The 15,112-nt window shown below is 43.2% G+C and overlaps 1 protein-coding gene across 1 annotated transcript in view; it reads right to left on the bottom strand.

Moving 5' to 3' along the window:
- Positions 1-15,112, bottom strand: part of MIPOL1 (mirror-image polydactyly 1) — a 217,104-nt gene that overhangs the window by 200,212 nt on the left and 1,780 nt on the right. The window contains exon 2 of the mRNA XM_044271260.1: positions 1,796-1,901. Coding sequence (XP_044127195.1) covers positions 1,796-1,901 — 106 coding nt within the window. The remainder of the gene's footprint in view (positions 1-1,795; positions 1,902-15,112) is intronic.

Genomic DNA, 15,112 nt, shown 5'->3' with positions numbered 1-15,112 from the left:
TCTGGACCTCAGACTGGGCCGAAGGTTCACCTTCCAACAAGACAATGACCCTACGCACACAGCCAAGACAACACAGGAATGGCTTAGAGACAATTCTGTGAATGTCCTTGAGTGGCCCAGCCAGAGCTGTGACTTGAACCCAATCAAACGTCTTTGGAGAGACCTAAAAATGTCTGTCCACCGATGGTCCTGATTCAACCTGACAGAGCTTGAGAGGATCTGCAGAGAAGAATGGCCTGAAATCCCCCAAATCCAGGTGTGCAAATCTTGCAACATCATACCCAAGAAGACTGGAGGCTGTAATCACTGCCAAAGGGGCTTTAACGAAGTCCTGGGTAAAGGGTCTGAATACTTAGGTCAATGCAAGATTTTAGTTTTTCCTTTTTAATAAATTAGCAAAGATTTCTAACATTCTGTTTTGACTTTCTCCTTTTGGGGTGTTGTGTGAAGATTCATGGGAATTTTTATTTTATTAATATTTTAGCACAAGGCCGCAACATAAACAAAAAAGTGAAAGGATCTGAAGACTTTCCAAATGCATAGTGCTTCTTAGGCTCCATTCAGCTTGGAGGTTAAAGGGCAACAATAATACAGTCGGAGGAAGGATACAGAAAACTACAAAACATTGAGGCCTCTTTCACACCAGCGTTATTGGAGAAGAAGTACGAAAAGAAAGGAAGTGCCAGATTCAGCACATAACAGACTTGAACTCGAGACTCGAGAATCCATTTGGTTTCCATCCAGGAATCTGCTTTTTTAATAGAGAAAAAAATCCTGCAATGCAGGACTTTCCTCCTCTGTTTTTGTTGGAATCTGTGACGGAGGCTCCGAATCAAGCCTCCGACGCCGATGTGAACAGGCCCTAATAAGATTATACTTTATTGTAAGTGCCTTGATATAATTACACAGCTTTTTTTAGTGATCTTTTTTAGTACAGGTGACCTATCCTTAGTATAGATTATCAATATCAGATCAGTGAGGGTCTGATTTCCTGGACCCCTGCCAATCAGATGACTGCAGAGAAGGCACCACTGTGGAAATAGACACAGCTCCATACACTGCATAGTGGCCATGTCCTGTTACTGCAGCTCATATTCCCTTGCACCGGAAGGAGAACAAAGCTGCACTTACTAGGCAGCAACCCTACCAATCTGATATTAGTGACTTACCTAAGCGTAGGTCACCAATATGAGTCCTGGAAAACCTTTTAAAGTAATTTCTGTAAAAGAAACACTCTATATGTAATTGCCACCATTGCCCTGTTGATAGGGACTGCAGTAAGTATGTCTGAGCTTATGGGCTGACATGCTGAACTATGCGAGCGGAAAGCCAAAAATTGTCCTACCAGCTATAGATACAACTGTCTACTGTGATTGTGCATTCAGAGATATACCTATAAAGCCCCAGTCGTACCAAAATCAACACCGCAAAATGACAAATGTGACACGTATGAACCACGGTGCAGGGTTCTTTCCCATTCCCCTCCTTTCTCCGGCTCTGTTTGTTCAAGACCTTCCAACTAAACAAACAAGCTCTTTATGATTGGATTGACATGGTGCTAACAAGACACTTAATGCCCAAATCAGCCTGAATACAGGTAGAGTTCTCACTAATACCAGTACCAGGATCTTAAACACAGAGCCACACAAGCACTTCCAAACCGCCAACAGAAAGTCCAGGAAAAAAAAAAGTAATTCCTTTCCCCTCCCTGAGCAAATATTACCTTGCATTAAGTGAGCCACGTCATTTGTGCAAGCGCGAGTTTCATCCACGTAAGGCTTCAGCCTGGTCTTACCTGCAGACTTCTCAGCTATCTTGGCCTCCGTCGCTTGCTCCAGCAGCTGCGCATCCAACTTCAGTGTTTCCAGGTCTCTCTCTTTGCTCTTCAGAGCTTCTCGGAGCTGAGAATAAACAGGGAAACCCAGCAATCAATGGATGATCATAAGAACAGGCTCTGCAACCTTTCTCCTTGTTTGCACATCCATCTCCACGCATCTTCGCAGCAGAAAACAATCTGACGGCGGCAGCGTATTTAGTTTATAATGTAAATGTTTAGCATTTAGAGTAAAGCCTCCGAGCCTAGGCTACCACTTCTTAAGTAAATGATGTAACGGGACTGGAGAAACTGATGGAGGCGCGAAACCTGCCCCTAAGAGGTCATGTGTGAAAAAATGAGAACTTGTATTAAAGGGGTTGGCTGGTTTGAAAAACCCACTTTTAATGAGGGATTCGGGGTTAAGAGAGGCTACAAAAAGGACCCAACGTGTCCATGTATTACACGGACAGCTTATTGAACTGGATGAGAACTGTTTAATACACTCTGCATTTGCTGCCCGATTCTACCACATATTACTACCGACTGCTGGGGGTTCCAGCAGCAGAAAACCCTACCATCAGCTTACACTGCTAACAAAAAGGGATTGTCCAAAGCTAAGAACCCTTGTAAACTGATATAGTACAAATTCTCTTCTACCATTTGTCACGGTAGTTATATTTGCTGCCAGTAAAGCAACCACAGCAGTAGTAACCCAGTTTTCCTTTAAAGGGCATCTGTCAGCAGATTTGACACTGGCTGACCTGTTACATGTACACTCGGCAGCTGAAGGCATCTGTGTTGGTCCCATGTTCATATGTGCCCACATTGCTGAGAAAAATTGTGTTTTAATACATGCAAATAAGCCTCTATGAGCAACGGGGGCGTTACCATTACACCTAGAGGCTCTGCTCCCTCTGCCATTGCCGCACCCTCTGCACTTTTATTGACAGTGAAAATGTAATCACACCCGACCCTGTCAATAAAATTGGAGAGGGTGTTGCAGAGAGAGCAGAGCCTCTAGGTGTAACAGCAACGCCCCCATTGCTCCTAGAGGATTATTTGCATATATTAAAACATTGTTTATCTATGCATTGTGGGCACATATGAACATGGGACAAACACGGATGCCTTCAGCTGCCGAGTGCACATGTAACAGCTCTCTCTCCCGACTTCCCCATACGCAGGTTTGGCTCAGCCGAACATTTATCTGTATTTATTAGGGAGAGAGGCGAAAGTCACTGCCAGAGACTTTTGGTGGGACCTTATCTCCCAGGAGAACAAAAGCATCAGGTGTAAATATTCATTTTGCCTGATCCTTGCCCGATGTTGGGGGAGAGTTGGGAGCTCCCCATACACATTAGAGCGTCAGCCGAACACGCTATTCTTGGTAGAACAGTAGACCAACGTGTATGAAGGGCCTTTAGTCCTAAAACACAGCCCTCCGCCCTCTTCTTATCAATTCATAAGTAGACAGGCTGCAAAATGGAGCCACCCAGCCTTCCCAAAAGCAGTTGAGCAGAACTGATATGTTTTCACAATTGTAACAAGGTTTATTTAGGAGTAAATACCCTTGGAAAAGTCACATCCATCCTTATTTTAACAGGGCAAATCTGTAGTTAACACCTAGATTAGCTAAATGCATTAAATCCATGCAGGGATTAGCACTAGAAATCCTACCCGCTGCCTCTGGGTGTCTTGACGTCATTCTATAAGATGCATCGGGGTGACTGCCAACCCAAATCTAACTGCTGAATCAAATCCAACCTGTTTAATATTTCACCATTTTGGATTTTCATTGGATTCACAATAAAGTATATAATAATAGAAATAATATAGGAGGTGGACAGGCAAGTTTAGTTAAAGAGGTAATTAATTTCTTGAACTATGGGCATAAGGCATGATTGAACTGACCCCTGTTTGTTTCTAAGTACACTAATTGTGTCCCAGGTGGTCATCTACTTCACCTACCCTTCATCCTGACTCTGTCAGTGGAGGGTCTGGCCTCTGGAACCCCTGCTGATCCCAGAGAAGAAAGGGCAGGAGCACCTACTGTGCAAGTGACCTGTAACACAGCAAGTATACTCTAGCATTGTGCTTGGCAATATGTTGCATAGATCTTGCTATGTTTGCACCAATCTAGGGTTGAGCAACATATCTGCAGCCACTTTAACCCTACATTGACATCACCAACATGGAGGTCTAACTCATAAGCACACCAAGTGCAACAGGAAGAACAATAGAGCGTTGATGTGCCATAACGAACATTACCTAAGAAAACCATGTTTGTGGCCTCCTTGTCCAAGTCACATGCATCTGAGATACAATGCGGCTATGGTCCACTAGCTCCAGTGAGTGATGTTTTAAAAGCGTATGACAGGGAAAACTCCCATTGAGCTCACTACACGCCTCTTGCCTCTTAAGGGATTTGCTTATGTATTGCTAAATTAACAATAAAAAAAAGAACTGATCATCTAAATGTTGATGGCTTGAAATGCCGTAAAATTAGTTCATTGTAAGATGTAATCATAATTGGGTTTGGGACTGCAGGAACCATCAGTAGGACTGGACTTGCCAGTAGGCTTAGAGTTGTCGGGACTTTGCTCACTTTCTAGGCCACTAGGACAGCAAGCAGCCTGTACTTTAGACGATCTAACAGGTAAAATGGTGTCCATTCAATGATCTCCGAAAGCGCAAATAAAAGGTGACAAAATAACTTGCCTATTAAGGAGGGCATACACGTTAGGTAGAGGTAGGTTGATGGTTGAATGGCCAATCATCTGGTGAATAACCATCATGCTGATGCAGCCATATGCATTTTAGTCCATACTGGCCGTTACAATTCAAACTGGGCACATTTTCAATGATACCGGGCATTGGAAACTAAGACAGTCGGAGTCATCAGTCAAATAAAATTATTATTTGTTACATTTCACCCACCAATCAATCATTTTGGTTAACTTTGTCTATTTTGTGCAACCTATATGTATGGCTACCTTTAGCCTCTTTCACTGTGAGACCACTTCGCCATCACAAAAACCTCCCCGCAGCCTAAAGAACAGGAAAGCTAGTGTTTAAGGTTTAGTGGAATATTACATAGAGAGTTTTTTGGGGGGGGAATATGAGCACACTTTTATTCTTAGATTGTCTGGGGTAAACCAACAGGAGAAAATAACACAGGGTAACTAGATTACAGAATTTTTCCAGGAATTTTATTTTGATGGCTTATCCTCAGAATAGGTCATCAATATGAGATTGGTGTAGGTCCAACTACCGGCACCCCTGCTGATCAGCTGTTCGAGGAAGCCACAGTCCTACCGCGCCTCTAGTGAATGCCGGAGCCTCTTTGCTGTTTACCAAGCATGGGACCGAGCTGAAGTTAAGCCATGTGACCGATGAACGTGATGTCACTGGCCTAGGAAGAGCGAGGCCTAAGTGCTCATGCAGTGCAACGGCCTCTTCATACAGTTGATCGGTTGGAGTGCCGGGAGTTGGACCCCTGCGGATTTCATATTGATGACTTATCCTGAGGGTAGGTTATCAATCAAAATCCCAGAGAACCCCTTTAATCTCCGGAACAGGTTTAAAAGGACATCATAAGACCAGGTGCAACCACACAGCACCAATAGGTCAAAAGTCAATTCAAACTATCTCTACACTGACATCATTGACAGGTCTGGAAGGTCAAAAAAGCACCACTTACAGGGTCCTGCGGGAAGAAGGGAAAGGACCAGCAACGTCAAAGCTCTAGATGGCCTAAAAAGTGAATTTCCACATACATTGAATTAAGTTGATCACAACTTGAAAAAGGTTGTGTGTACTGGTTTCATGGTATCCTAATACCAAATACAAGTGCGTAGGTACAGAAAAAGGGTGAACTGCTATCTGCTGTGAAGGAATAGTGTGGGCAAGGTTATTTTTTCCTTTGGATTTCGTCACACACCACTTTGTACGGCTGGATTTGTTCCACAGTCAGGTAACTCAGGAAGTCAGTCTTCACCTTGGATAGTGCTATCAGCTACTTGGCCTCCAAGAGGCTACACCATGTCAGATGGCACATGCAGAAGAGATAAGGGCATACCTAGCACCTAATCTAAAGGTGGGGCATTTTATGACTACTGCTGATGTTTCTACACACCCTGAATGATAACCCGCAAACCTATACAAGGAAGATTCAAAAGTTGAAAGCCATTATAGACGGAGCGTGAGTAAGGACAAAAAACAATAGCTGCCTGTTATTTCTTTGTGTGACGTTATTAGTATTGGAACGAGTTACAGGTAGTGATAGCTTCTGGTCATGTCAAGCTCGGTATAATAAAAGAACAGCACCCTGTAAAATCAAAACGTACAAAGAGCAGTTATAATTCTAGGAGCCAAGTAAAGCATTCAGTGAGTGATCGGCGATACATCCCAAGTGGAGACGACAACATTCTGGATACAATGGCTATGTGGTAAGATCCACACCAGAGTACACGTCTTCCCTGGGCCTGTGGTCATGTTAGTGTCTGTCAAGTAGTAATAGTGGAATGCATTGTTGCAAAGCATCTGGTGAAAGAGGAAGCACGATATATAACACAATGAACCTTGTGAACTCCGACACAGCAGATCACAGCAGGTCTATGTGGGCGACAAGCAGGAAGTGAGTAATTTTTTATTTATTTTTTGGGTCACACTTCTGACATCATGATAGTGTCGCCACCAGTGGAGAGAACTCAGGCAAAGGTAAGATACAGAGTAGGTATGCACCACCTATGTTGAAAGTGTTTCATGTGGCTTATAATGACTTTCTATGCAACCTCAGCTATCTATGGGACTCTCATATTTGGAGACTTGAGAGGAAGAGATGAGATGGCTGCACATGAATGCGTCCATTTCAACTGTAGTACAGGAGAATTGAGAAATGTTAAGCTGGAACTTCCACCAACTACAATATAGACAGCTGCACTGACACCTCAACTCCTCTTCTCTGGAGTGCAGAATGGGAGAGCAGAGGACCCTCCTTCTCCCAATAAGGGCTGATTCACATGACCACGCTCGGTCCAGGAAACATGGGTCGTGTGTCAGCCACATCTCCCAGAACCGACCATGGCCAGCGGCAAACTGGCCATAGACCCTACAGGAAAATGTTCTCGTTGGTCAATGCCCAGGGGGCCACCCAAGCCCAGCATTAATTTAGGAACATCAGGTACTTATGCACTTGACCGGTGGCACTGTGCTAATTGGTTCTGCTAGGGTGGTATTTTGTGCTGCACTACAGTATTGTAGGCCCCTACTTCTGTTGGCACTGCCTACTTGTGTATGAGCTGTCAATTTGGATCTGCCTACAACATGGGGTCACTTTTAGAATTTTCTAGGGCTGCTTTAAGTTCCCACTCTGTCCCTGACAGTGGCTCACCTGACCCGAACTCACTGCATCAGACCGATGATCAGATAGGAACTGATTGTATCATAAAACACTATGATACAGTCAGTTTTGGTCAGGGAACAGTGGTTGGTCCAGGAGATGCAGCCAACACACGGCCAATGTTTCCCACACCAAGCACTGAGTCGTGTGAATCAGCCTTAGGTGGAAGTCCCAGGTGTGGAACCTGCACCTATAAATGTACATCATATAAGGTCATTGTGTTATGAATGTGTCACCTGAAACTATCTTTTTAAGTTTTCATTGTGGCCCTTGGGAGTTGTACAATCTAACAATGTGGCCCGTGGACCATCTTCTACTACCCTACAAGTATGCCAAGATGCGTTCTGAGCTTTTTACCAGTACCCATAATGAAGGCAGAGTAAACATAAGTGCAGCATTCAACCCATTTTAACCAGGATTTTGTGTAAAAACTGTGTATGGGCTGGAAAAAAAACAACTAGCGTAACATCACTTAGCTTGGTTTACCAGCCTATGAGTGTGATCACTCATCTGATTAAAGTTCAGACTGGTTGTCTTAGGCTAAATTACACAGAGTATTTTCAGCGCTGAAAAAAAACTCACGTGGAATCAGTATTACGTTTTTTTTTGCTTCCCTTTTTTCCTGACATGTTTTTTGGTGGGGGCATCATGGTTTGGGGCTGCTTTGCTGCGTCAGGGCCTGGACGGATTGCCATCATCGAAGGAAAAATGAATTCCCAAGTTTATCAAGACATTTTGCAGCAGAACTTAAGGCCATCTGTCCACCAGCTGAAGCTCAACAGAAGATGGATGTTGCAACAGGACAACGACCCAAAGCATAGAAGTAAATCAACAACAGAATAGCTTAAACAGATGAAAATACACCTTCTGGAGTGGCCCAGTCAGAGTCCTAACCTCAACCCGATTGAGATGCTGTGGCATGACCTCAAGAACATAGCTGAACTGAAACAGTTCTGTAAAGAGGAATGGTCAAAAATTACTCCTGACCGTTGTGCACGTCTGATCTGCAACTACAGGAAACGTTTGGTTAAAGTTATTGCTGACAAAGGAGGTTCAACCAGTTATTAAATTCAAGGGTTCACATACTTTTTCCACCTGCACTGTGAATGTTTACATTTGTGTACCAAAACATGGTAACATTTAATTCTTTGTGTGTTATTAGGTTAAGCAGACTGTGATTGTCTATTGTTGTGACTTAGATGAAGATCAGATCACATTTTATGACCAATTTGTGCAGAAATCCATATCTTTCGAAAGGGTTCACATACTTTTTCTTGTAACTGTACTCCACAGTATGTAGGCGGGAATAGGAATAGAGCAAGGGAACTTAATTTTCATAATCTGAAAATGAAAATAAACAGAAGACTTGGAAAATAGACTGTGTGTGTTAAGTGGGTGCTCCAAACTGTCTTAAAATTGATTCGAATTCAGTTTAGAGGAGATTTCCAAGATTTTTTCAACTCTTGATCGGTCATAAGTAAGTGATCAGTGGGTGTCCGACACCTGGGACCCCCACCGATCAGCTGTTTGAGAAGGCACCAGAGGTCACAGTAGCGCAGCAGCCTTCTGTCAGCTGACCAAGCACAACACTATACATTGTATAGCGCCTGTGCTTGGAATCACAGCTCAGCCCCAGTCACTGCAATGGGGCTGAGCTGCGCCTACGCCATGTGACCAATCAAAGTGACATCCCATGGCCTAGGGAAAGCTGCCTTCTCAAACAGCTGATCAGCGGGGAGCCCGCAGTCGGGCCCTAACCGATCAGATACTTGCCAGCTCTCAGGAGGACAGAGGTTAGTGTTACAGATCGAGCCATCAGACAGCTCCTCACTGTGAAGGGAACAGAGCAGCCAGCAATATATGTGAAAAAATGCAGGCTGCAGAAGATAGACAACTGTACATTTTTAATAAAGACCAATTGGAAAAAAAATGTTTAGCCTAAAATAAATCTAATGCAATAATTAAAGAATGCATTCAAAGGTGTCCATAGCTTGTAAATCTCTAACTTCTGTTTCTTTTATTAAGGATGAGGAAATATAAGTTATAAAATAGAGAACTGTGGACGCACTAAGACTAGATTAATTATTGATATTAAAACGGATCGTCGGAGTCTGAAATACCACCTCTGGCTGGTAGACCTTCCTGTTTTTTTATATATTGTTTCATGCTGGCATGGAAACCAACCTTTGCTGGTTGTAGGTTATATCAATGGTAAAATGCGCTGTTCCTTATAAGGTATATGTTGACCTAGCTGTCATCTCCCTGATATCGACTTGCCACTCTCCCGGATGAGGTTTTATTGCTTCCCTGGGAAGACAGACTGTGAATACTTGTAATATTGCGGTAATCTGGCTTTGCCCCTACACTTTCTTACTGCTCAAAAGCCATATTAACATTTCTGAACCAGGGAGAAGCCTTTATACAGAAATGCTCCTTTTTTCGCTGCCTGCCAATCTGAGAAAGACAAGCCGGTGTCTCTCCCTCTCAGGCTTTTCTCTAATGACGTCAATGGACTGAGAAAAGCTGAAGACTCAGTAGGTAAAAGGGTCCACCATCCTCATCCCGTCAGTAATCGGGACTACTGTATGAGTGTGCATCCAGAGATACCTGTCAATCACTCAGTAGGACCGCCCACTGGACTCCGAAGACCAGAATGAGAAAAAGTTTAAATGAGAAAATGACAATTTACTAAATCTTTTCCCACATAATAATATATTGGTCTGCTCAGCACCTCCTGCTCTATAACATGTCAATGGCACAGCGTTTTCAAAGTTACAGGTTCACTTTATAGGGAATAGGTCACATTGTTTTTGGATACTTTGGATACTGTCACATCTGCATTTTCCTTTCCGGTTTTGAGATCCGGCAGAGGATCATAAAACCGGAAGAAAACGCATCCGTATGAATAATACAACCGGTAGCATCCGTTCAGAATGGATCCGGTTGTATTATATTGAAAATCTGGATGCGGCATCAAATAACATTGTAAGACAATGGGCGCTGGATCTGTTATTTGCGTGTCTGAATAAACCGGATCTGGCACCATTGACTTACTTGGTTTTTGATGCCGGATCTGTCATTTTCAGTTTCCTATGCCGCACACAAAGACACTGCTTGCAGCGGTTATCTGTCCGATATGGGAACGCAATAAAATGGAATAGTATGCATTCTGGTGCACTCTGTTCCGGTTTGTTCAGTTTTTCCCCCATTGACAATGCATGGAGACAAAAGTGAAGCTTTTTCCTCCCGTTTTAAGATCCTCTGTCGAAATGTGTGAAAGTAGCCTAAACTAAGCATTGTGTCCGGTAGCGGTAGCAGAGACATTTAAATCATAGTCACAATTAACAGAAAAAGTGGTTCGAAGACATATGCAAATGAGCTGCTAGGAAGACCAATTGTGGGTCCTTTCCCATCAGTGCACCATTGATCTTACCGCTGCTCATTAAGCCTCTCCTATCCTTTGGTGATTGACAGGGCCAGTCTTCTGAGAACTAGTCTTACCAGGTCCTGTAATCCTGCGCACGTGCCAAATTTTGGTGCATGCGCAGTACATCATCTTATTCCTGCCCTGGAAAGAAGTGTACTGCACATGTGCAGAAATTCTGGTGCACAACACAGATACAAGAGTGTGGGCCAGACTAGAGGAGTTCTTGGAAGGCTGGTCCTGTCAATCACTGAGGAATAGGAGAGGGCTTAGTGACCTAAAGGAAGGCACAATGCTGCACCGAGTGGAAAGAGCCGTACAACTCCGTACAACTCATTTGCATATGTGTTTTTTGTGTTAATTGAGGTACCGGTTTAGCATAAGAAAGGCAACAATTAACATGTCTCTGCTAGCGTTACCAGACACTGTGCTTAGTTTAATAAGCAAAAACAAGATGACAGACTTGTGTTTTCAATCTAAAAAGTTCAAAAATTCTGAGCTGATTCATTTTTTCATATTTCTTATAGTGGGGGGAATTTACTAAGGGTGTAATATTTGATGTCGGTTTTCTTTCATTCTGCGTTGGGGTACTTAGTGCCAAAACGTATCAAACGTCGCATGTTGCTTGATAAATTTTGAGCATCTTTAAACTTTTGTCGAGAAATGTTACTCCAGTTTCCTACCTCACCTCTACCATTACTGGAGTAGCATTGGGGCTGGAATATGTGGTGTAAAGAGGCAAAAAAAGGTGCTAAATTTTTGTCACAAAAGCTATATCCCCACATGGCTTTTACTTTCTACAGAGGAATATGATAAACTCTAGATGTAACGACAGACTGAAAACGGAGCTCAATAATAATACAGTAATACAATGTATTACAAGGGTATTTTCTATTTTGATTGCAAGAGATAAAGAATACAATCAAGGAAGTGGAAGACTATGAGTGTTGCTAATATTCCTTGTTTTTCCAGTTAGAAGTGACTTGTCTTCAAACATTTTTTTTTTATTGTTTGAACAGGTAGAGAACATTCTAGCTACTGCCTGGATGTTTTTCTGACAATGGGTCATATTATCATCTATGAACTCCCCTTTAGTCCATACAGAAAAATATAAATAAAACCCCTTAATACAGTGGTGGCGAACCTACGCCACGGGTCCAGAGGCGGCACTCAGAGCCCTCTCTCTGGGCACCTGCACCCTGGGAAAAATCTATGGTGTACCAATATGCCTTAGGCCTCTTTTTCCGCACGGGTGCGATGCGCGAGGTGAACGGATTGCACCCGCACTGAATCCGAACCTATTCATTTCTATGGGGCTGTGCACATGAGCAGTGATTTTCACGCATCACTTGTGCGTTGCGTGAAAATCGCAGCAAGCTCTAGATTGTGCGTTTTTTACGCAACGCAGGGCCCCATAGAAGTGAATTGTGCTGCGTGAAAATTGCAAGCATTCGCAAGCAAGTGCGGTGCGATTTTCATGCATGGTTGCTAGGAGATGATCGGAATGAGGACCCGATCATTATTATTTTCCCTTATAACATGCTTATAAGGGAAAATAATAGCATTCTTACTACAGAATGCTTAGTAAAATATATAATATTATAATAATTCTAATAATTATAAAATATATAATATTATAAATATTATAATATTATAATAATTTAACTCACCTCATCCATTTGTTCGCGCAGGCCCGGCTTCTCCGTCGTCTTCTTTGCTGTGCAGGAGGAAAAGGACCTGTGGTGATGTCACTGCGCCCATCACATGGTCCATCACATGATCCTTTACCATGGTGAAGGACCATGTGATGAGCGCAGTGACGTCACCACAGGTCATTTTCCTCAAAGAAGAATAAAGAAGAGAAGCGAACAAGTGGCGAGTTAAATTTTTTTTTTCAACCCCTTTAGCCCTATTTTACTAAGCATTCTGTATTAAGAATACTATTATTTTCCCTTATAATCATGTTATAAAGGGAAAATAATAAAAAATCTACACAACACCTAACCCGAACTTCTGTGAAGAAGTCCGGGTTCGGGTACCAACATGACGATTTTTCTCACGCGTGTGCAAAACGCATTAAAATGTTTTGCACTCGCACGGAAAAATCGCGCATTTTCCTGCGACGCACCCGCATCTTATCCGGCCCAAATCCATGACGCTCGTGTGAAAGAGGCTTTAGACTTTTCCTGCCAGTCATCAGTGCAGGGTGCGGTATGAACGGCACAGGCAGCGCAGTGAATGTAGGAAGGATATTATAGCTAAAAGATAAAGTACATGGAAGATATTCTATATTGGACTGTAGTACTCAGGTAAATTGCCGTGTTGGCACTTTGCCATAAATAAGTGGTTTTTGGGTTGCAGTTTGGGCACTCGTCTGTAAAAAATTCACCATCACTGCCTTATCCATGGGTTGTCAGTCTGCCTGTGCATGCTCTGAAGGGCTTAGATGAAGTTTTTAGCTTCACCGAGAACACATGCCCCACTTACATGGAAGAAGAATAATCAGGCACCCGCTCTCACATTAATTATAGGTTTTGGGTCATTATTGTCACAGACTTTGACAGATTCAGGTATCAGTCTGTCATTATATCCTGAGGTCACATACGTGTATTTCCAGCATGCAAGAACCGTCCAATGATAAAGCTGTTTTTGACACAGTCAAGTAATTATGTCAAGCATCTGATGGATCTAGGAAAGCATTATGTGTTTGCTTTTACCACGGTCACATAAGCAGGACAACCCGTTATGACATCAGTGGATTGTGGAAGTATTGTGTCCTGGCCTGTGAAACAGTCTATATTTCCACAGATGTACTGCTAATCTGCACTTTACACTTCATCTATATTACCTCTGCCATGAAAATGTAGACAATGGCTTGGACGGCCGCAAACCCCATCGCTACCAGGATGTTTACATGAGGTTTAAAAGGGTTATCCAGGCTTTTAAAACTGATGGTCTATCCTTAGTAAAGGCCATGAATATTAGATCGGTGGGGGTCTGACTCTCAGTACGCTCTGTCGGAAGGGGCTGTGGTGCCCAGTTAAGCGCTGCCGCTTCTTCATTGTTTATACTAGTACGAAAGATCCGCAAAACACGGATATGTCTGTCTAATAGAACAGTCCTATCCTTGTCCGTAATGCGGACAATAATAGGACACAATCTATATTTTTGCAGATGCCACAGAACAGACATATTGCAGCCCACTGAAGTGAATGGGTCTGCATCCGGGCCGCAAAAAAAAGCGGATCGGATGCGGACAATAAATACATTAGTCTGCATGAGCCCTTATTGTCAAATGCTGTGCGGTACTGTAGAAGCAGCAGAAGAAGGTATTGCAGTTTGGTTCGATTTACTTGGATATCTGGACCAATGAAAACAACAAAGAGGCCATGGTCCCCTGAGAGTCAGACCCGCACCATTCTAATATTGATGGCCTATCCTAAAGACAGGGCATCCATTCTGCAAGTTGGATAACTCCATATTAAAAAATGTAGTCACTGAAAGATGGGGGATGCGTTTCATAAACACCTGCAAATGTAAAAGCTAACTGCTCATTTAAAGGGCATCTGTCAGCAGATTTGTCCCTATGACACTGGCTGATCTGTTACATGTACACTCGGCAGCTGAAGGCATCTGTGTTGGTCCCATGTTCATATGTGCCCGAAATGCTGAGAAAAATTATGTTTTATTATATGCAAATGAGTCTCTAGGAGCAACGGGGGTGTTGCCATTACACTTAGAGGCTGCACTTTCTCTGCAATTCCCCCCCTCCCCTCCTGCACTTTGATTGACAGGGCCAGGCAGTGAAAACATCATCACACCTGGTCCTATCAAAGTGCAGAGGGCGCAGAAGATGCACAGAGAGAGCTGAGCCTCTAGGTGTAACGGCAACGCCCCTATTGCTCCTAGAGGCTCATTTGCGTATATTAAAACATCATTTGTCTCAGCAATGCAGTCAGGCTCGGACTGGCCCACAGAGGTACAGGGGAATCCCCCGGTGGGCCCCTGAGCAAAGTGGGCCCCTAGTCTCCCACCCCCTGCATAATTGGCACATAACACATTAGACTTGGGGCTCATTCAGACGGCTGTATGCTGTCTGCAAAAAATGCGGATCCATTTTTTTGCGGACAGTTCAGCATATCCGCAAAAAAACGGATTGCATTCATTTTTTTTTGCTGATACATAGACTTCAATAGGGCCATATCCTGATTTTCACTGACAAGTATAGGACACGTTTCATTTTTTGCTGAGCCATGCAATGGAAGAAAAGGGCCCCATAGAAGTGAATGGGACCTCTAAATCTGCAAAAAAACGGATCCGCATTTTTGCGGACAGCATACGGTCATCTGAATGAGCCCTTACTGCACTACATACATACAGGTACAGCACCTCAACCAGCCTATGTTCATATAAAAAACTTGTTAGATTATTTATTATATTTGAATGTATCTGTATGGTGGGCCCCCAAAAT

This window comes from Bufo gargarizans, chromosome 11 (genome assembly GCF_014858855.1).
Source record: "Bufo gargarizans isolate SCDJY-AF-19 chromosome 11, ASM1485885v1, whole genome shotgun sequence".
Lineage (NCBI taxonomy): Eukaryota > Metazoa > Chordata > Amphibia > Anura > Bufonidae > Bufo > Bufo gargarizans.
The sequence above is the reverse complement of the archived record's forward strand: the minus strand, read 5'-3'. Positions and strand labels throughout refer to the sequence as shown.